Source organism: Myodes glareolus, chromosome 22, assembly GCF_982192425.1.
Source record: "Myodes glareolus chromosome 22, mMyoGla1.1, whole genome shotgun sequence".
Lineage (NCBI taxonomy): Eukaryota > Metazoa > Chordata > Mammalia > Rodentia > Cricetidae > Myodes > Myodes glareolus.
In genome coordinates, this window is record NC_142047.1 from 13,582,859 (window position 1) to 13,603,446 (window position 20,588).

Here is a 20,588-nt window from a genome sequence, read left to right on the forward strand (position 1 = left end):
ATGATTGAGGGGTTGAAAAGGAAGAAAGCTCCATATTATTTGCTCTGGTTCTTTATGAAATAGTCATTATTCTCCCCATTACACAGATGAAGAAACTGAGATTAGAGAACTAAGAGAGAGAGAGAAGTCTCACCTAGAGTCTCCTGCCTTTCACCCTAAGCATTGTGTCCCCCCAGTCCCCAGCCTGTGAGACTCACCCACACAATATGGTGGACACTGTAGACATCTGAGTCGCCCATGTAAACACGAATGGCACGCAGCGTGAACCCGTATTTCTTGCCTGAGCGTTGGATGGTGATGGGGGACCGGAGTCCACTGACAGCTGGTGAGTAGTCCCGGCTAGGTGAAGAGTCCCGTGAGGATGGATTGGAGGAGAGAGATCGAGGGGACATGGGACTAGCAAGGGGTGAGCCTCCGTGTGGGTCCACTGCAGACACAAAACAATGATCAGAGATCAGGACAAACCTCACAGCGCCATCCCAGCGTCTGTCCTTCGTGCCTTCCGAGTCAAAGCCCCATAGCAGATTCTTCATTGCTACATCCCGACAGCAAAGGTGCACCTGTCAGTCACCACTGCAGGGAACCCCTTCCCAGGCGGGTGGGGCCCAGCTTCACCTGCAGGAATCATGACCGACAAGGCGGTAGCCGAGGCTGACTTGATAACTTTGCCCCCAGTTCGAGAAGGTCGCTTCTCCACAGCAAGATCTCCAGACAGCTGCTGGTGCCTTGCCCTTCGCAAAACCAGGTCATTGGTGGCCCTGGGACCTGATGGGTCTCCATCCTTGGAGGGTGGGCACAGGTCACCTGGGTGTGAGCGCTCAGCTGCAAGAGAGAGCAAGAGCTATCAGGTGAGGGGCTTTTCATGCACTCTTCCTGTTCCTTACGCTGCACAGAACAGCCATAGACCCTGTGGTACAGCCTCTGGCCCCAGACAGCAACACCAGCCTTCCATTTGGCTGAATGACAGCCTGGGATAGTGAGTGTTGGTTTTGAGAAAGGGTCTCAAATGCCTGCCTATTCGAGAACTCACTGTGTCGACCAGATTGGCCTTGAACTCATAGAGACCACCTGCCTCTGTCTCCCAAGTGCTGGGTCTGTAGGCAGGTACCATCGCATTTGGTTTGGTGCTCTCTTAGTTTCTATTTATTTTTATTTGATGAGTGTTTCGCCTGCATGTATGTATGCGCACCGTGTGTTCAGTGCCTGCAAAGTCAGAAGAGGGCGTTGCATTCCCTGGAACTGAAACTGTGAATGCTGTGAGCAATGCAGTAGTTCAGATCCTGGGAACTGGGCCTGAGGTCTCTGAAAGAGCAGCAAGTGCTCTTAACCACTGAACTATATGTCTCCAGCCCCTGAGTGATCTTTATAAAAGGAAATTCAGCTAGCAACCCCCACTCACCTCATCCCCACCTCAGAGGTAGAATTACCAGCTCTTCCGAACTATGCTTTTTTTGGGGGGGGGGGTTGGTTTGGTTTTTTGAGACAGGGTTTCTCTGTAGCTTTGGAGCCTGTCCTGGAACTTGCTCTGTAGACCAGGCTGGCCTCGAACTCACAGAGATCCACCTGCCTCTGCCTCCCGAAAGCTGAGATTAAAAACGTGTGCCACCACCACCCGGGCTCCAAACTACCACTCCTACCACAAGTTTTGTTGTGTGGCTAAATCCTTAAGCCATAGCCCAGGTACCCCACTGAGCCTCACCGACCTTGTTAAGCTCTCTCAGTGGTAACACCCTCAGTTAGGTGCGTGTACAGTGCATGGGATCTTGCACGTACATTAATTGGATGCTCAATAGATGGTCCCTGGGAAACTGGGGGAGAAGGCACTCACAGGCCTCTGGGTCTCCAGGAGTAGAAATTCCCTCTCCTTGTGCTGCCTCTTTGGGGAGACGTGTATCCAGTGAGCTAGAGGGATCGGAGCTGGGCCGAGGAGGCCTGCGGAGTCGGGCCTCATCTTCGTCTTCCTGAGGGGCACTGAAGCGGCTGGGCTCCAGCAGCGCCGAGAAACGTCTGCGTGCTCCCAGCGGGGGACTGGCCTCCCCTTCCAGGAAACTGGCTTCAGACGCTGAGAAGCGCTTACTGCACGGAGGGCGGCCAGATCAGAAGGGACACTCCCATTCGGCCCCGCCCTGAAGCCCCTCTATAGCCCTGCTTACATCTCCGGGGAACCCCCTCTCCAGGTCTTCTCGCGCAGAGTCAGGCCACCCAGTCCCTCCCGCTTGCTGGCCACCTTCTCCTCTGGGCCCTTGGCGCTTGGGTCCCGTTTGCTAGCGCCTGATGCTGACACAGGGGTCTTGGGCTCGTGCTGCGACAGCTGCTCCATACTGCTATACACCTAAGAGCCGAGGAGTGGGAGATGCTGAGTCCGTCTTCTCGCGACATCCAGTCAGTTTTTCTGCAACCGCGCTCTGTCCTCCCTGGGCGCCGTTTGCTCAATTCTACAATTCCCTGCAGTTCTGCCGTCCAGAACCCTCAAAGTCAAGCCTGCCTGTTCTAGACCCTCCCGGTCCAGCTCCCTGATCGCTGTGTTCTCTACCTTCCCCCGCTTCTGTCTGTCGGGCACCAGGTTGGGCCAGGCATCCCTCCAGTTGCTCAGTACTGGTTGGACCCTTGCACGGCTTTGCCCCGCCCCCGCGGTCATCCTCAACCTCAGGCCAGCCCAGTGGCAAAGATCTGCCCTGTAGACCCCCACCCTCCTCCCCAACAAGATTTCTCCACTCCCTAGCTCCCACCCCTTCTGCAACTTTCCAAACGGAGAACCCTGAGTGCCTGGGACCCTTGCAGCCCAGCCCGGCTCGGCGCACCTTGCTGAAGCGCGGAGAGCAGGAGGAGAATTGGCGGATCTCCACGGGCTCCTCCTCGGTGGTGTCGTCCTCGTCGTAGGAGTTAACGTGGTGATACCTGTCCGAGCGGGCTGGAGAACCGCCGCCTCCTCAGAGCCCAGCCAGACTTTGTCCTCGCCATGCCCCCTCCAGTTTGCTCCGGGCTCCTCCCCCAGACGCCTCCCCCGCCCCCATTCTCCAAATCTCTCTGCCTTTCCCCAAGTCTTGGGGAGGTCAAACTACCAGATCCGCGTTTACAGCACCCAGCACCCTGATTCCACCTCAGGCTACTACAAGTCTTGCTCCCTTCTGGGTCCTAGCCCTGTCATCTAGCCAAAGTCCAGGCCCAACCTGACAACTCCCCCACGTTGAGGCTCAACCCCTGTCCCCTACCAAAGTCATTACCCACGTCTTAGTACAGGCACTGCTCCTAAAGTGGACCGCGCCAAATCCCAGGAGGCCATGCCCCAAAAGCAATTGGGTCTTGTCTCTTTTTTTGCCTTCCTGGGGGTTAAACAGAAGTTCTCTCCCATGCTAGGCAAGCAAACACTCTACCCCTAAGCCATGTCCCTAACCATTGTCTCAGTGACACTTTTCTTTTCGTTTTTCTTCTTTTAATAATAAAAAGTGTGTGTGTGTGTGTGTGTGTGTGTGTGTGTGTGTGTGTGTGTGTGTGCCGCGTGCGCGCATGCGCATACACTTGAGTTTTGGTGTAGGTTCCTGGGGAGGCTAGAGGCATCAGATCCAGGGAATCTACGGTTACAGATGTTTCTGAGCATCCCTTGCCGTCCGCCAATCCCCACCCTCTGGCATGGGGTGTTGGAAACAGAACCTGTGTCCACGCTGGCAGTAAGGACTCAGAACCCTTGAACCTTCTTCCCAGCTTTTTGTCATTTCTGTTCTGTTTTAATGTGTCTGAGTGTTTTGCCTGCATGTATGTCACGGCGTCACACTCATGCCTGGTGTCCCTGACGGTCAGAAATGGATGCTGGATCCCCTAGGCCTGAAGTTATAGCTGACTGTGAATTGGGTTCTGAGAATAACTACTGAGCCATCTCTGTAGCCCCACCACCACTTTCTGAGAGGGTCTCATTATGTAGCCATGACTGGCTAGCCTGGAACTCACAGAGATCTACCTACATTTGCCTCCCAAGTGCTGAGATTAAAGCCGCATGCTACCATGCCCAGCTTCAAAACGGTTTACTGTAGCCAAGGTAGCCTTGAACTTGAGAGATAGTTGAGGATCACCTTGAACTCGAGGTAGCCCAGCTTCCCAAGTGCTGGGATAACAGACATTTGCCACAATGTCCAGATTCACTTTCTATTTTAAAATGGGGTCTCACCAAGGTGCCCGGGCTGTCCCTGAACTCTCAGTGACACAGAAAACCTTCTTAGGAGCTGGGAGGACGGGCCTGCACCCTGAGGCCTGAGCAGCTTCAGTCTTTTTATCCTGACACACCCTCAGACAGGCCCTGTCCTAGCCCTCTAGCTAAGGCCTCCTTGGATCTGGCTTTGTGTCTTTCCCTACCCCCAACTCACTGTCAAAGTAGCTGGTGTCATCTTCCGACTCTAGGTGGGGAATGAACTCTGCCTTCTGCCGCAGCAGCCCCGTCCAGTCTAGGTCTCGGAAGAAACTGTGTTGCTTCACTTCAAAAGCCCCACCTGTGGGCAGGAGACACCTGACAGCCTGCCCAGCCGCCAAGACCCCCAACCCCCAGCCCTTCCGGCCATCTTCTACCGCAGGCCTCAGGTGGACCAGTCCTGCTTCCCAAGCTCAGCCGACTGTGCAGAAAGGCATCTTACCTGCCCCAAGTCGGACCAGGGGGTTGGTCTGCAAGAGGCTAGATATTAGCAGCTGGGCGTCTGTAGGCAGGGCCTCATCTCCTTCAGGCCATAGTATGTCATCTGCAAAGCGAAGGGAAGTTGAGCGGTCCAGGCTGCCCATCTTTCCACAGTCCCACCTACCCACCTAGGAGGCACGTACCACTGATGACCTGTCCAAAGAGCTCTTCTGGGGTATCCCCGAAGAAAGGCACACAGCCTACCAGGAACTCGTAGAGAATGATCCCCATAGCCCACCAGTCCACTGGCTTGCCGTAGCCCTGGCGCAGGATGACCTCGGGTGCGATGTACTCTGGGGTCCCACACACCTGGGGGCAGGCGGTCAGCCTGTGCCCTGGCCACAGAAGGGGCCTCAAGGGAGAGCTGTGCCCCCCACCAGGCCCTGGGCCCCTGAGGTCCTTCCAGGTCACTCCACCCTTGGTGACCCCCATGCCCGCCACACACCTGTTTGTCCAGGAACTCCCGGGCATCCTTCTCAATGTGGCCTTCATATAAGTTGGTTGTGAGACTCATGAGTCCCATCTTGGAGAGGCCAAAATCCGTGAGTTTGATGTGGCCCATGGAGGTGATGAGGAGGCTGCAGGCACAGAACATAAGCAGGTTTCAAAAGTGAGTCCTTTCCCTTCACCCACGTGTCTTCCAAGGAACAGGACAGGGTTAGAATAAAGGTCAAGACTCACTTGTCTGGTTTGAGATCACGGTGCACGATGCCATAATTGTGTAAGTACTCAAGGGCCAGAACCGTTTCTGCAAAATACATCCGAGCCATCTCCACGGGCAGCGCCCCAATGTTCTTCAGGAGGGTGGCACAGTCACCACCTGAGAGTCAGGGAAGGGAATCAAGCAAAGAGGGGTCACCCTGCACCCAAAGCCAAGCACACAGCATGCATTGTAGCTCTACTTCCATTGTACCCATTTGCAGAAGGGGAAAACTGAGGTCTAGGGATGGAGCCAGTCTGAGAAGGAGCTGCACTCTCCTAGGCTCACCTCCCGCTATTAGTCATCCTCTGGCATTGGTATGACCAGTCCACTTTCTACATAAGGACTCTGACTCAGGTCTGCTCAGACAGGAAGCTGATGATTGTGAGTTTTGTTTGGAATCAAAGACAGCATGACTTGACCTCTTGAGAATTGAACCTTGAGGGCCAGAGTTTTTTTTTTTCCATAGTAAGAAAAGTATAACCATATTTATTAAACTTGAGGTAAGTCCTGTACAATAAAATAAAAGAATTTCTAGAGGCATCACAATCCCTGACTTCAAACTCTACTACAGAGCTGCAGTACTGAAAACAGCCTGGTATTGGCATAACAATAGACAGGAGGACCAATGGAACTGAATAGAAGACCCGGATATCAATCTACACATCTTTGAATATCTGATTTTGACAAAGAAGCAAAAACTATCAAATGGAAAAAAAGAAAGCATATTTAACAAGTGGTACTGGCATAACTGGATATCAACATGTAGAAGAATGAAAACAGATTCATATCTATCACCGTACACAAAACTCAAGTCCAAATGGATCAAAGATCTCAACATAAAGTCAGCCATACTGAACCTTATAGAAGGGAAAGTTGTAAGTACACTTGAATGCATTGACCCTGGAGACCACTTCCTAAATATAACCCCAGCAGCACAGACACCAAGAGAAACAATTAATAAATGGGACCTCCTGAAACTGAAAAGCTTCTGTAAAACAAAGGGCACAGTCAACAAGACAAAACAACAGCCTACATACAGAATGGGAAAAGATCTTCACTAACATCTGACAGAGGTCTGATCTCCAAAATATATAAAGAACTCAAGAAGTTGGACACCAAAAGAACACATAATCCAATAAACAGATCTAAACAGAGAACTCTCAACAGACGAATCTAAAATGTTTGAAAGACACTTAAGGAAATGTTCAACATCCTTAGTCATCAGAGAAATGCAAATCAAAGCAACTCTGAGATTCCATCTTACACCTGTAAGAATGACCAAGATCAAAAACACTGATGACAACTTATGCTGGGGGAAAAGGGAACACTTCTGCATTGCTGGTGGGAATGCAAGCTGGTACAGCCCCTTTGGATGTCAGTGTGGTGATTTCTCAGGAAATTAGGAAACAACCTTCCTCAAGACCCAGTAATACCACTTTTGGGTATATATCCAAAGGATGCTCAATTGTGCCACAAGGACATGTGCTCAATTATGTTCATAGCAGCTTTGTTTGTCCTAATCAGAACCTGGAAACAACCTAAATGCCCCTCGACCGAAGAATGGATAAGGAAAATGTGGTACATTTACACAATGGAGTACTACACAGCAGAAAAAAATAATGACATCTTGAATTTTGCAGGAAAATGGATGGAGCTAGAAAACATTATTTTGAGTGAGGCAACCCAGACACAGAAAGACAATTATCACATGTACTCACTCATAGGTGATTTTTAAACATAAAGCAAAGAAAACCAGCCTACAAATCACAATCCCAGAGAATTTAGACCACAATGAGGACACTAAAAGAGATTTACATAGATCTAATCTACATGGGAAGTAGAAAGTAGAAAAAGACAAGATCTCCTGAGTAAATTGGGAGCATGGGGACCTTGGGGGAGGGTTGAAGGGGTGAGGGGAGAGGCAGGGAGGGGAGCAGAGAAAAATATAGAGCTAATAAATATCAATTAATAAAAGTGAAAAAAAGAAGTTTTTCAGAATACAAAAGAAAAAAACAAATAAACAACAACCCGCCCTCCCCCCCCAAAAATAACCTTGAGGTAAGGTGGGCAGGGAAAAGAGGGAGAAGCACATTCTGGAATGATTTCTCAAACCAGCACTCACACTGGTACCCAGATCAATGGCTGGGACACCGCCCTCCCAGCTGGCAGAGCCCTTCCTTCCCTAGGAAGAACAGCAGCAGAAGGGTGACTGCTCCACCCCCGTCTGTTCCCTCTGTAGTTCTCAGTCGGCATTCTGGGAAAAGGGAATTACCTCTATCACCTGCAAGTTACTCAGAGCTGACAGTTCTTTCGTTTAAGGAAGAAGAAGAGGAGGAATAGCTGCCTTAGGTGGAAGGCAGGAAGGCGGGACTGGAGGGCCGCGCAAACCCAATGGAAGGAAACCCACTCCTGGTCAGAGGTTTTTAAACGTAGGCTCCTGGCCTCCACCCAGGAGGAGTGTGGCCCACATGTTATTAGTCATGACGCAGGTGGGACCCACAGCCTTGCACATGCTCAGCAACCACTCCACTCCTGAGTCACACTCTCAGCCCCTGGTGGTGGCTTCTAGACAGGTGTTTTACTACTGAACCACATCCTTGCTCAAATACCAGTATTTCAGTCTTCCTGATAGCCATTCTCCCCTTTTCTTACAGGGGAGCTGTCACTCTAGGCAGGGTACCTAGGTCAATATGCAGCAGGTTTATGCTCTCCAAGGTTTATGCTCTTTTGCACGAACATTGGCCATAGCATGGAATCTGCTGGGCAGCAGCCTTGCTACAGTAGGGTATATCAGGAGGGAATGTGCATATGAGAGTGCAGGGCTATGTGATAGCTAATGGCTTGGTAATAGCACCTGGATACAGTCACTCCGAAAGGGGGCACAGACCTTTCTATCAAGTGAGCTGATATATTTCTTTATTGCATAATATAGAAAAAGATAGATGAAATGGCTGGGGCTGAAACCAAGCACACACAGGGTCCTGGGTTCAAACTCCAACACTCCTCAGAAATACAGAAAGATGGAAAATAAATGTAAAATATAAAGCAAGAATGATGATGTAAAGTATGAGCTTTAGTTAATACTATAATTAGTTAATTTATGATATTTTATTTACAATAATATTTATTATTAACTAAATCATAACTGAAGCTGGCCTCGAACTTCCTCTACCTATGATGGGCTGTGGACATGGCCCAGAGGGAGAGTCAATGCCTAGAATCCCCCAATAAGGGGTTAGGAGTGTGCCTCAGCAGAACACACCCAGAAAAGCAGAATTGGAGAGGGACAAACATGTGGAAAGTGAAAGGAGTAAATGGGGGATGCTGCACCCCTCTACTCCCAGCTACCCGGGGGCTGAGTGATGCTGCACCCCTCTACTCCAGCTACCCGGGGGCTGAGTGATGCTGTACCCCTCTACTCCCAGCTACCCAGAGGCTGAGTGATGCTGCACCCCTCTACTCCAGCTACCCGGGGGCTGAGTGATGCTGCACCCCTCTACTCCAGCTACCCGGGGGCTGAGTGATGCTGTACCCCTCTACTCCAGCTACCCGGAGGCTGGGGGAGGCTGCACCCCTCTACTCCAGCTACCTGGAGGCTGGGGGAGGCTGCACCCCTCTACTCCAGCTACCCGGAGGCTGGGGGAGGCGATGGAACAGGGAGTTCCAGGTCAGTGTCAGCTACACTCTGAAGACTATTTCAGGAAGAAAGACAGGAAGGAAGGAAGGAAGGAAGGAAGGAAGGAAGGAAGGAAGGAAGGAAGGAAGGAAGGAAGGATCAGATGAATGTGATTACAACTGTCTATAATGATCTCTGGTGCCCTCTTCTGGGTGCAGGCATACATGCAGGCAGAACACAGGACACTGCATATAATAAATAAATAAAATCTTAAAAACAAGAAGCAAAGTTGGATGGCGGTGGTGCACGCCTTTAATTCCAGCACTTGAGAGGCAGAGGCAGGCGGATCTCTGTGAGTTTGAGGCCAGCCTAGTCTACAAGAGCTAGTTCCAGGACAGGCTCCAAAGCTACAGAGAAACCCTATCTCGAAAAAACAAAAAACAAAACAAAAAGCCAAGAAACAAAAATGAGAATACAACTCAAAAACAAACAAACAAACAAACAAACAACTAAAAAACCAAACCAAAACAAAAAGACAACCCAAGAAACAGAAAAACAGGTGCTCCATTGAATGGGTGAAAAATAAATAAATTGATGAAAAGATGGATATAGAATGCAAATTGAGAGGTGTATTACATACCAATAGAACGCAAAACAGCTAATCCTGTACCCCCCAACTCATTCCTAAACAAGTAAATAGCATAATGAGCCCCAGTACTCAGAAGGATGAAGAAGGAAAAACAAAGTTAGAAGTCAGCCTGGGCTACATATTGAGACCCTGTCTCAAAACAAAAATAATACCAAATAAACGATGGGCACAATGGGCAGACAGATCAAGAACAGGATAGCAAACAGTTGGGAAAACAAGTATATAATCTAAGGGGTGACCCTGGATCTAGAGGGTGGCCCAGCCGCGTTGGCTGGCACAGAGACGCCCCAAAGGAAACAAGCATATGATCTAAGGGGTGACCCTGAGTCTAAAGGGTGGCCCAGCAGCGTTGGCTGGCGCAGAGATGCCCCAAAGGTGGCCGCACCTTCCACATACTCCATGACCATGCAAAGGTGTCGCCGGGTCTCAAAGGAGCAGAACATGCCAACCACAAAAGGATTCTCCGCAAACGTGAGGATGTCGCGCTCCACGAACGCCTGCTGGATCTGGTTGCGCAGGATCAGGTTCTGTTTGTTGATCTTCTTCATGGCGAAGCGCTGCCTTGTATCCCGGTGCCGCACCAGGTAGACGGCCCTGCGGGGGAAGGGAGCGAGGACCGGCCATCACCTCTGAGACACCCGGCCTCCGCCACCCTCCCCCGCCAGAGCCCCGGGTGGCTCACCCGTAGGCACCATTGCTTATGAGTTTGATAGTGTCAAAGTCACTCTCCCCAGGAGGTTTCTTGGCCTTTGAGGTGCTGCTGCGACCCTACAGGGCAAAGTAGAAGACCATCGTCATCATCACCTTTACACACGAGGAAACTGAGGAACAGAAGGGATGAATAAGTCCTTTATCCAGTTTGCACAGTGAGAAAGCAACAAAGGTGCCACCTGAACACAAACTTTCTCTGGTGAAGTATTCCTAACTTGGCTGTTAGGAAAGACAGAAAACCTATGAAGTGGCGAATCAGAATAGCATGCACATAGATAAAATGTTGCTAGAAGTTGGGAGCTGGAAAGATAGCTCAATGGGTTAAGGGACTTAACCAAGTCTGACAACCTGAGTCTCATCTCCAGGACCCACAGGATAAAAGAAGAAAACAAATTCCCAAAACTTGTCCCTTGCTTCCATATGCATGCTGTGGCATGTATCCCCTCCCGATTTAAAAAAAAAAAAGCAACTGAATATAATAAGATGTTTAAAAAAGAAAAGGGACTGCTAGGTGTGGTGGCACACACCTGTGAGCTTGTCCCTTGGGAAGTTGAGACAGGAGGCACAGACGCTAAAGGTTACATAATAAATTTCAGGTTACTCCTAGCTACATCAGAGACCTTGTCTCAAATAATAGAGGAAGAGGGAATGAGCAAATCCAGAGGTAGAGTTAAACCAGTGTCCCTGGGATCTGAGGGAGGGAACTGAATGGCACTCAGTATATTAGAGGTTTCTCTCTGGCAATGGAGAGAGAAGCTGTAGCTAGAGAGTCAGAGCTGTACAGCAGTGCAGGCATGCAGCACGCTACAATGTTTACAAAGGGGCTAGCGGCCAGCTGATTCCTAGCACAACCGAAATCACCAGCAAACAGAAAAAGTGGTTCAGTTGGTGACTTCTGCTATTTTGCAAACATCTGTAGTCTCAAATACTGGGGAAACTGAAGCAGAAGGTTCACTTGAGCCCAGGAGTTTGAGGTTAGTCTAGGCAACATAGCAACAACCCACCTCAATATTTGTAAGGATTTATTTTTATATGTGGGTTACAGATGGTTTTGAGCCATCCAATGTGAGTATTGAAAACTGAACTCAGTTTCTCTGCAAGAGCAGAGGTGTTCTGCTCTTTTTTCAAATATATAATTTATTTTATTTTATGTTCATTGGTGTTTTGCCTGAATGTGTGTCTGAGTGAATGTCAGGAGCCCTGGAACTGGAGTTACAGACAGGTGTGAGGTGCCGCCATGTGGGTGCTGGGACTTGAACCTGGGTCCTCTGGAAGAGTAGTCAGTGCTCTCAGCCACTGAGCCATCTCTCCAGCCCCAAATGTTCTACTCTGAACCTTTAAGCTAGCTCTCTGGATGTTAGTCCCTACATCCGAAGCATTTTACTTATTTATTTGCTTTTAACTTGAGGGCTTTGTTTGTTTGTTTGAGACAGGGTCTCTCTCTACAAATCCTGGCTGTCCTGGAACTCACCATGTGAACCAGGCCAGCCTCTAATTCCCAGACCCACCTGACTCTACCTCCAAAGTGCTGGAATTAAAGGCAAGTGCCACCATACCTACCCTCAATTTTTTTCCTTTCTCTCTCTTCCTTCCTTCCTTCCTTCTTCTTCTTCTTCTTTTTTTTGTTTTTTTGTTTGTTTGTTTGTTTACTGAGACAAGGTTTCTCTGTGTAACAGACCTGATTGTCCTGGAACTTGCTTTGTAGACCAGACTGGCCTCTAACTCACATAGATCCTCCTGCCTCTGCCTTCTGAGTACTGGGATTGAAGATGTGCTACACCACCACCTGGCAAATCTCAATTTTTAAAAAAATGGCTGGTGGTGGTGCATGCCTTAAATTCTAGCACTTGGGAGGCAGACACAAGTGGATCTTAGTGAGTTCAAGATCAACCTGGTCTACAAAGTGAGTTCCAGGGTAGCTAGGACTGTGACACACAGAGAAACCCTGTCTCAAAAAAAAAATGAGGGAGGTGAACTAAAAAAAAAAGGTGACATAGTCCAGCAGCACCTGGGAGGCTGAGGAACAGTATACTCATGAGTTCTAGGCCAGCCTGCGCGAAATAGTGGGATCCTGTTTTTAAATTTTGAGGTCTTGGGTCTGAGGCGATAGCTCAAGTCCATAAAGTGCCTGCCATGCGAGCATAAGGGCTCGAGTTCAGTTCCCCGCAATCATCTGAGTTGGCAATGGTGCCCGTGTGTAACCCCAACACTGGGCAGGGTGGAGGCGGCCGATGTGTGGAGTTCACTGGAGAGCCAGCCTAGTTGACTGGTGAACTTTACGTTCAATGAGACACCTTATGTCAAAGAACAAGGTGCAGACTGATTGAGAAAGACACCAAATACCACCTCTAGTTCCCACCTGTACACACGCACGCGCGTGCACGTGGACACACTCACACATACTCACACTCACATGCCCTGAAAGGATGGCTCAGCCAATCCAAGTGCTTGCTATTCTTTCAGAGAACCTGAGTTTGGCTCTTTGCACCTATGCCAAGTAGCTTACCACTGCCTATTAGTCTAGCTCCAGGGGACCCGATGCCCTCTTGTGGGACACCCACACCCACGTGCACCCACACATAAATGCAGACACACACAAATAATAATAATGATAAGATCAATGCTGAAAGAACAAGAAGTCTGAGGATGGAGTTCAGCAGCAGAGCACACACACAAGACTTTGTGCTCCGCGCTATTACGACACACACACAAACACTAAGCTCGTGGAGAAAGAACTGTCGCACAGGTGGGGAAACTGAGACGCAGAGTGTGAGACCAAGGCCACCCACAGCCCCTGGCCGGCCCAGCGTCAAGCTCTGGCTGCAGCTCACCTCGGACGTGTCGTCTTGTTCGGGCGTGTTGGAGCCCCCGCTGTCCTGCTCCTCCAGACGGACCACATCTAGAATGAGGTGGGTGTGAGCCGCTGCCCCACTGCTCGGCCCGCCCCCTCAGGCCCCTTGCACACCTGGAAAGGGGTCCCGGGTGAGGCCCAACTGTCGGATGATGTAGCGGGGGATGTCGGTTTTGACCAGGTGGCCCTCCTTGGCATGTCCCTCGGCTGCCTCCAGCAGGTGGTAGAACTCTTCCGGGTTGAATTCCTGGGGCAGAAATGGGCTTCACTTGCTGTGCCCGCCCCCAGGGCCGCCCCATCCCTCACGGCCCTCCAGCAGCCCCTCACCAGGCACTCCAGAAGTCTTGCAGGGCGAGAGATGATGATGAGCAATCTCTTCACCAGCTGGGTAACGAAGGCCACCTCCAGGCTCTCGGAGCGCTCGTAGGCCTGCGGTGGAGGAAGTAAGGTCATGGTCTCAGGGGTCAGCTGCTTGGCCAGGCCTTGTTCTCAGACCAGGCTCCCCAGGTTCTGGGGCTAAACGGAGCCTGCAATGTTTTTACTGTTCTATTTCCAGAAGAGAGCTGGGGGTGCAAGCCCAGCTCTGCTCTACACAGCAAGCGAGACCCCGTCCAAAGTGATGGCTATGTATTATTTGTGTATGTGTGATGTACAAGGGTGTAGGAATGTGTGTACCATGGTGGGTGCCACACGTGAAGGCCAGAGGACATCATTTGGGAGTAGGGTTGTCTCCTACTGTGGGCTCGAGGGGGTTACCAGCCCTACCATTCTTCCAAGGCTACGTTTATTAAAGTGAGTGGGGCAGACATCTTGGAACTCCAGATGTGGGTCAGTGGGAGATGAGGGCCTGCTTACCTGGGCTTTATCCTCAACACACACACACACACACACACACTGGAGTGGGGGTGGCAGTCAGGGAGATGGCTCAGCAGGTTATAGTACCTGCTGTGCAAGTCTTACAGCCTGAGTTTGGTTCCCAGAACCCATGACAGAAGTGACTCCCACAAGTTGCCCTCTTGTGTGTCCCCCATACAAATAATAGGTAAAACTTAAAATTAAAACGAGGGGCTGGAGATGGCCCAGCAGTTAAGAGCAGTGGCTACTCTCGCAGAGAAGCCAGGTTTAATCCCCTGTACCCTGATAGCACCAACAACCTTGTGTAATTCCAGTTCCAAGGGATTCTGGCTTCCGTGGGCAATGCACATACTCATGCACAAACATACATGTAGGTCAAACACCCATATGCAAAAAATACAAAAACACATCTTTAAAAACAAAATAAAATTTAAAAAAGGAAAGGAGCGAGCAACTTGCCGTCCTCGACCTCTTCTGGGCACAAGGTTAAATGGCATCGGAGCCGCAGAGCAAGCACTGGAGACAGATTTGACACAAGCCTACTGCTTCCTCCGCTCAGGGCATACTCCTTCTGGCTCTTTCCACAGAAGCCGTCTGTTTATTCTTGTCCCATTTCCCATGTCACAGCCCCAGAGAGCCTTCCTGAGAACTCTTGATAAGGCATCCAGTCACTGTTTTGTTTCCCTCTCCTAGCCCTAAACTGATACCATGATCCTTGACCTGTTTCCATGGTTCCTGAATGGCACTTACATTCCAGGAAGGCTGGGATACTTGTCTTCTGTGCCGGCCATGTCCCGGCACAGAGGAAGGGCTCAATAAGTGCCCTCCACGATTCTTGACTTGACTGGGATACTGTCTTGTTTGCTGTTATTCATACACCCACTTAATTCATTAATTAATTCCCGCATTCATTCATAGGCAAGGTCTGCTGTGGAGGCCAGGCTGGCCTGGAACTTGGGATGCTCTTACCTAAGCTTCCCTAGTGCTGGGATGACAGGCGTGTGCTGCCACAGTAGGTTCATCCAGTGGTGTGTGTGTGGGTGTGTGTGGTGCTAGGGACAGAACCTGAGGCTACCACATGTTAAGCAAACCCTCTGTCAATGAGCCATGCCCCCCAGAGACACGTATGTAATATTTGTTGAGCATCTACTGTGAGCCAGACACCAGGGACTCTGTATTGAACAGAACAACCTCGGTGCCCAACATTGGAGTAGGGAAACCAAGAAAGAAGACAAGTAAAAATATACAGAATGTGTTGTGTGTGCAGAGTTAGAAATTACGCACAGCCTGGGTGTGGGGCTGCAGGTCTGTGACGCCGGGAAGCTGAGACAGGAAGATGGCAAGTTCAAGGCCTGCATGGGTTATGCAGTGATTTGAAGGCCAGTTAGTGGACAACTTAGTGCAAACTAGAGATGTAACTTAGTTGGCAGAGTGCTCTCCTAGCATGTAAAGGCTGGGATGCATCCCAGCGTCTCATAAACCGGAAGTGGTGGCATAAAACTGTAAACCAGCACTCAATAGGTGGAAGTTGGAGGTTCTGGGGTTCAAGGCCATCCTCGGCTACATAGCAAGTGGGGGGGCCTGCCTGCACTACTCGATACCCTGTCTTGAACAAAAATAAAAAGGAAATAAACAAATAGGGGCTGGAAATGTAGCTCAGTCATAGAGCACTTGTCTCAAATGTTCTAGGTCACTGGGTCACAGGGTTCAATTCCCAGTGAGGGGAAAAGGGAGGAAGGTCTAGGAGGCCATCAGAGAAGGTGACAATTACTTAAACAACTAAAGGCCGCTAAGGAAAAAATTCCAGCTCCTCCATCGGACCTAGAGTGGGAACCACCTCCCAGTCTCTCGCTGCTCGCCCGGCTCCATGCACTTCGCGGGTGGAGGAACCGGGCGGAGCCTGCCCGGCTCGTGGGCGGGATCTGAAGCCCTTGACACTCACATCCTGAAGCAGCTTCTCCAGATTTTCCTGCAGTTCGTAGAAGTAGACCGTGGTGATGAGCCCATCGCGGGACTTGGTAAGGCAGTCTCGAGCCAGCTCAATGATCTGGTGGTGGATGAAGCTGAGCACGCCGTCGGCCAGCGGCAGCACGCTGTCAGGTTCGTAGGCGCGGGCGAAGTCCCGTAGCTTCTCTTCCATTTGCGCGGTGGCCTGGGCAGCGGTACAAGGATGCAGGGAGAGCTTGGAGGCTGTGGTCACCGGAGCCTGCGCCGCGCGCGCCGACCGCTAGGGGGCGCGCGGAGCCCAGGTGCGCCCGCGAGCTAGTGATGGTCATGGGGGGGGGGGCTCTCACCTTTGGGAACCGCTCCTTGTACACGTGGTTCATCATCACGATTTCGTTGTCGTAGGAGGAGGGGGAGCGGCCGGGACTGCAGGAAAAGAAGCACCCTGTCTTTGTGCTGACTCCCCAAACCCCCGAGCGCTGCTTCACTCTATTTTCCCAGGGCCGAAGGTTCTTGGTCATGCACCAAAACCCCATCCCTCTCAGGTGCCAGCGCACCTGAGACTCCGAGAGCGGGGCCGCACGGCGGGGGAGCGGCGGCCACCATCCTCGTCCGTGATGCTCTCGGTGCTGCCGAAGTGTTTGGACAGAAAGTGCAACTCGTCCACCGTGGGCTGGTAGGGGAGCTGATGAAGGCGCTCCTGGGAGGAGCAGGAGGACTAGGAGAGAGCGGGGAGTCAGAGCCGGAACTGGAGCAACCCAGCACTCGACCCTGGCCTGGGGCTCCCTTCTGTGATTCCAGCGCTTCAGAGTTTGAGGCCAGCCTCGGTTACACTGAGTGAGACCTATCTCAAAACACCAAGTGGATGGGGGGGGGGATTGCCGTGAGGAACCATCGTGGCGCCTATCATATCACAATGTACTCTCAAGGCCTTCCACTAGACCACAAGATCCTGCCCTCCGGGCCTTGTCTTCTTGCCACCATCTCTTCCTGCTCTCCCCTTTGCCTGCTCTGTTCCTTCCCCGCTGGTCCTGCTGATCCTTGTACAACATGCTTCTGCCCCAGGGCCTTGGCATTAGCTGTTTTCCAAACTTGGGCCATTCCTCTGTGAATCACTTGCTCTGCTCCAAGTCTTGACTGCACGGTTAGCTTTCTTTCTCCTTCCTTCCTTCCTTCCTTCCTTCCTCCCTTCCTTCCTTCCTTCCTTCCTTCCTTCCTTTTGTGGTACTGGGGATCAAGCCCAGGCCCTCAGGTGTGAAAGGCAAACACTTCACCAATACAGCTAATTTCCTCTGCAATTTGTTTCTTTCCTTTTCCTCCTTTTCCCTTCTCTCTCTCTCTCTCTCTCTCTCTCTCTCTCTCTCTCTCTCTCTCTTTCTCTCTCTCTCTCTGTAGTGGTGATGGTGAGGAACTGAAGTAGGTCTCATTTAGCTCAGGCTGGCCTTGAACTCCTGATGTTCCTGTCTCAGACTCTCCAGCTGGGATTGCAGGCCCATGCCACCTCGGCCAACTACATGACACAGGGACCCTCAACTTGCTGCTGTGCCATGTTTCCTGAGGCCTTCGGGAATTGACCTATGCTGCTGGCCTCCTGAGCATCTCACCCTAACCCCTTCCCATTCAAGCTGATCCTTTGTCCTGGTATCAACCACTTCTTCCAGGAAGCCTTGCTTTATACCCCTAGCCAAGTCATGTGATCATGTATCAATGTTTGTTAAACTTCACAGCAGAGGGTAAGAGAATCAGAGCTGTGTCTCTGAAGGGCATTGCAGGAGAGAGATTTGAGTGCCCAATGTGTAAGCAAATGGACTCTAGGTAGAAGTCATGGCGGCCTGACTTTGACTAGATAAAGACACTTGGGCACATGCCTTAATTCCCCAAGACTGTGCCATCATGGACAAGAAATGAGTAGGTTCCCGGGAAAATGCAGTGAGAGCAGAGAAGAGGCTCTGGGGGACAGATGTCACCTCTAGTGCATGGACAAACGGACACTCACGAAGGGCAGTGGAACCCAGCCTCTCAGTCCGTCTGGGACTGCTGGTTTTCATGTGGTCACTTCGGTCCCCGCCCTCCCCATCGTCTCCCTCCACATACTCACTGAAACAGTTGAGCTGGGTGTGTTGGTGCCATAGCCAGAGGAAGGGAGCGAGGCAAGTGACCAGCGGCGTCCATCCGCCCTGGAACCCAAACAAGCTGCTCTGGGTTCTGCCAGGGGCCCTCTCACTCCTGGAGTGAGAACCAGCATGGGGATGGGGAATGGGGAGCCTCAGATACCTGAGGCTTTCAGAGTGAAATGAAAGATGGCATATTTAAGCCAGGTGCCATGGTCGTGGAGGACAAATCCCTCCCTTTGGGACTTCCCCAGAATCCTTCCTTGTTTGGTACTATCACCATACCAAAATACCCAACCTCCCAGCAGGGTGTGGTAGAGCAAGACTTTAATCCCAGGCACAGGTAAGTGGATCTCTGTGAGGTCGAGGTCAGCCTGGTCTAGTTACAGAACAGCTAAAAGTGTTACACGGAGAAACCCTGTCTCAAAAAACAACAAAACAAAACAAAAGGCCCCCCAGATTGGGCACAGAAGGATTGGAAAAGCCCATCCAAAGGAAGCTAAGAATGTGGCTCAGCAGTAGAGAGCTTTCTTAGAATGTACAAGATCTTGGGTTCAGTCTCCTGCACCCCAAAAATGGTAACAGTACAATAAAAAGAAACTAAGATGAATAAATCACACCCTGGATCCCCAGCATCTAACTCCAGGGAATTCCCACAAGACATTTCTCAGAGAAGACCCCTAAGCATCTTCTCAGATAAAAGGCACCCATCCTCTAACAGATCCAGTGACACAGTGACTTGGGTCTATACACGTTTGTTCACACAGTCACTCTCATAGTGTGACTACGACCTCTCATGTTCTTGTGCCTAGTTTGGCTGAGTTCACGGACTGAGACCGAGAGGCTGGCACGTGATGACAATCCTAACACTCAGAAGGCGGAGGCTGGAGGATCAAAGCATTTGAGGTCAGCCTGGACTACAGAGTGAGCTTCAGGATAGCCAGGACTACAGAGAAACCCTGTCTCAAAACAAAACAAAACAAAACAGCACTTGTTGATCTTTTAAAGGACCCAGGTTCAGTGCCCAGCACATACATGTTGGCTCACAGTTCCAGGGACTCAGGAATGAATCCTTCTTCTGAACCCAGCAGGCATGATGCATATACATACAGGCAGCCATAGAAACAAAATATATAAAACTTAAAAATTAAACAAAACAAAACAAGGCCAGTGAGACGGTTCAGTGGGGAATGAGTTTGTTTTGAAAGCCTGATGACCTGAATTTGGTTTTTGGAACCCATGGTAGTCACAGCAGACCGAGTCCTGACCATTGTTGTCTGACCTCCCCATGAGCACCACCACACATTCACACACACGTGCATGTATGACACATGTAAAGAAAGGAATACATGTAAAGAAAAAGGTCAAGACTGGCAATGATGTGCTCACTTTTAGTCCCAGCACTTGGGTGACAGAGGCAAGTGGGTCTCTGTGAGTTCAAGGCCAGCTTGGTCTACAAAACCACTTAGGTCAAACAGGGCTACAGTAGTAAGATCCCATCTCAAAAGAGGGGGTGGATTTGCTGGCAAACGTGCAAAAACAGCTGCTCAAGACGTAGGAGATTCTTAGCAGCAGAGGCCAGTATCATCCTTGGTTACAGGGCAAGTTGTAGTCACCCTAAGCTATATGAGACCCTGTCCCAAACAAAACAAAACACATACAAAAATTCAGACTGTTGGGTCTGGGTGGAGCAGCAGTTAAGAGTACCGTACTGGTTACTCCTGCAGAGGACCTGGGTTCAGCTCCCAGCATCCACAAAGTGACTCCATAGTCCTATAACTCCAGTTACAGGAGATCTGATGCCCTCTTTGGGCCTCAGAGAGCACCAGGCACTCTAGTGGTACACACACACACACATAAAAAAAAAAACAAAATTTAAAAATCTTTTTAAAAATTTCAACTCTTAAGGCCAGCTTGTCTTCTAGCAATTTCCAGGACAGCCGGGGCTACACAGAGAAACCCTGCCTTCAAAGAGAAAGCAAAACAGAAAATTCCAACTCTCAGCCAGGTGGTAGTGGCACAAGCTTTTAATTCTGGCACTCAGGAGGCAGAGGCAGGTGAATCTCTGTGAGTTTGAGGCCACCCTGGTCTACAGAGTGAGTTCCAGGACAGCCAGGGCTACACGGGGAGACCCCGTCTCGAAAAACTAAAAAGAAAAGAGTAAATTCCAGCTCTCAGTCCCACACTCATCTCCTTGTTAAAGGCAGTTGTGAGCACGCGCAGCCCCGTACATGAACCCAAATACCGTACTCTCGCACACTAATACCCAATCGCGTGCCAAAGCAGACACACACTGACATGGCGCTATACACAAGGGAGCCGAGCGCACACTGACACACATAGAGTTGCATACTGACTCACACACTCCGTGGTTTCATCTCCGTGCAGCTACACAGTGGAGACTTTCATTCACTGTCAGACAGTCAGACTCCCACACAGCTACACTCTCATCCAGTCACACTGATGCCCACACCCATTGATGCACACG

The 20,588-nt window shown here is 50.5% G+C and overlaps 1 protein-coding gene across 3 annotated transcripts in view; it reads right to left on the reverse strand.

The window, feature by feature from the left end:
* The window catches only part of Mast1 (microtubule associated serine/threonine kinase 1), a 35,441-nt gene that overhangs the window by 3,909 nt on the left and 10,944 nt on the right, over window positions 1–20,588 (reverse strand). For all 3 annotated transcript variants that reach the window (XM_087900419.1, XM_087900418.1, XM_087900420.1), the window contains 19 exons: window positions 18,088–18,166; window positions 16,547–16,707; window positions 16,340–16,415; window positions 15,988–16,197; window positions 13,518–13,619; window positions 13,305–13,437; window positions 13,171–13,238; window positions 10,311–10,396; window positions 10,014–10,222; window positions 5,342–5,480; window positions 5,106–5,238; window positions 4,804–4,969; window positions 4,623–4,724; window positions 4,359–4,481; window positions 2,802–2,911; window positions 2,154–2,332; window positions 1,829–2,076; window positions 616–822; window positions 198–427 (listed from right to left, as the gene is read on the reverse strand). In XM_087900419.1, the coding sequence (XP_087756545.1) occupies window positions 198–427; window positions 616–822; window positions 1,829–2,076; window positions 2,154–2,332; window positions 2,802–2,911; window positions 4,359–4,481; window positions 4,623–4,724; window positions 4,804–4,969; window positions 5,106–5,238; window positions 5,342–5,480; window positions 10,014–10,222; window positions 10,311–10,396; window positions 13,171–13,238; window positions 13,305–13,437; window positions 13,518–13,619; window positions 15,988–16,197; window positions 16,340–16,415; window positions 16,547–16,707; window positions 18,088–18,166 (2,761 nt within the window). The remainder of the gene's footprint in view (window positions 1–197; window positions 428–615; window positions 823–1,828; window positions 2,077–2,153; window positions 2,333–2,801; window positions 2,912–4,358; window positions 4,482–4,622; window positions 4,725–4,803; window positions 4,970–5,105; window positions 5,239–5,341; window positions 5,481–10,013; window positions 10,223–10,310; window positions 10,397–13,170; window positions 13,239–13,304; window positions 13,438–13,517; window positions 13,620–15,987; window positions 16,198–16,339; window positions 16,416–16,546; window positions 16,708–18,087; window positions 18,167–20,588) is intronic.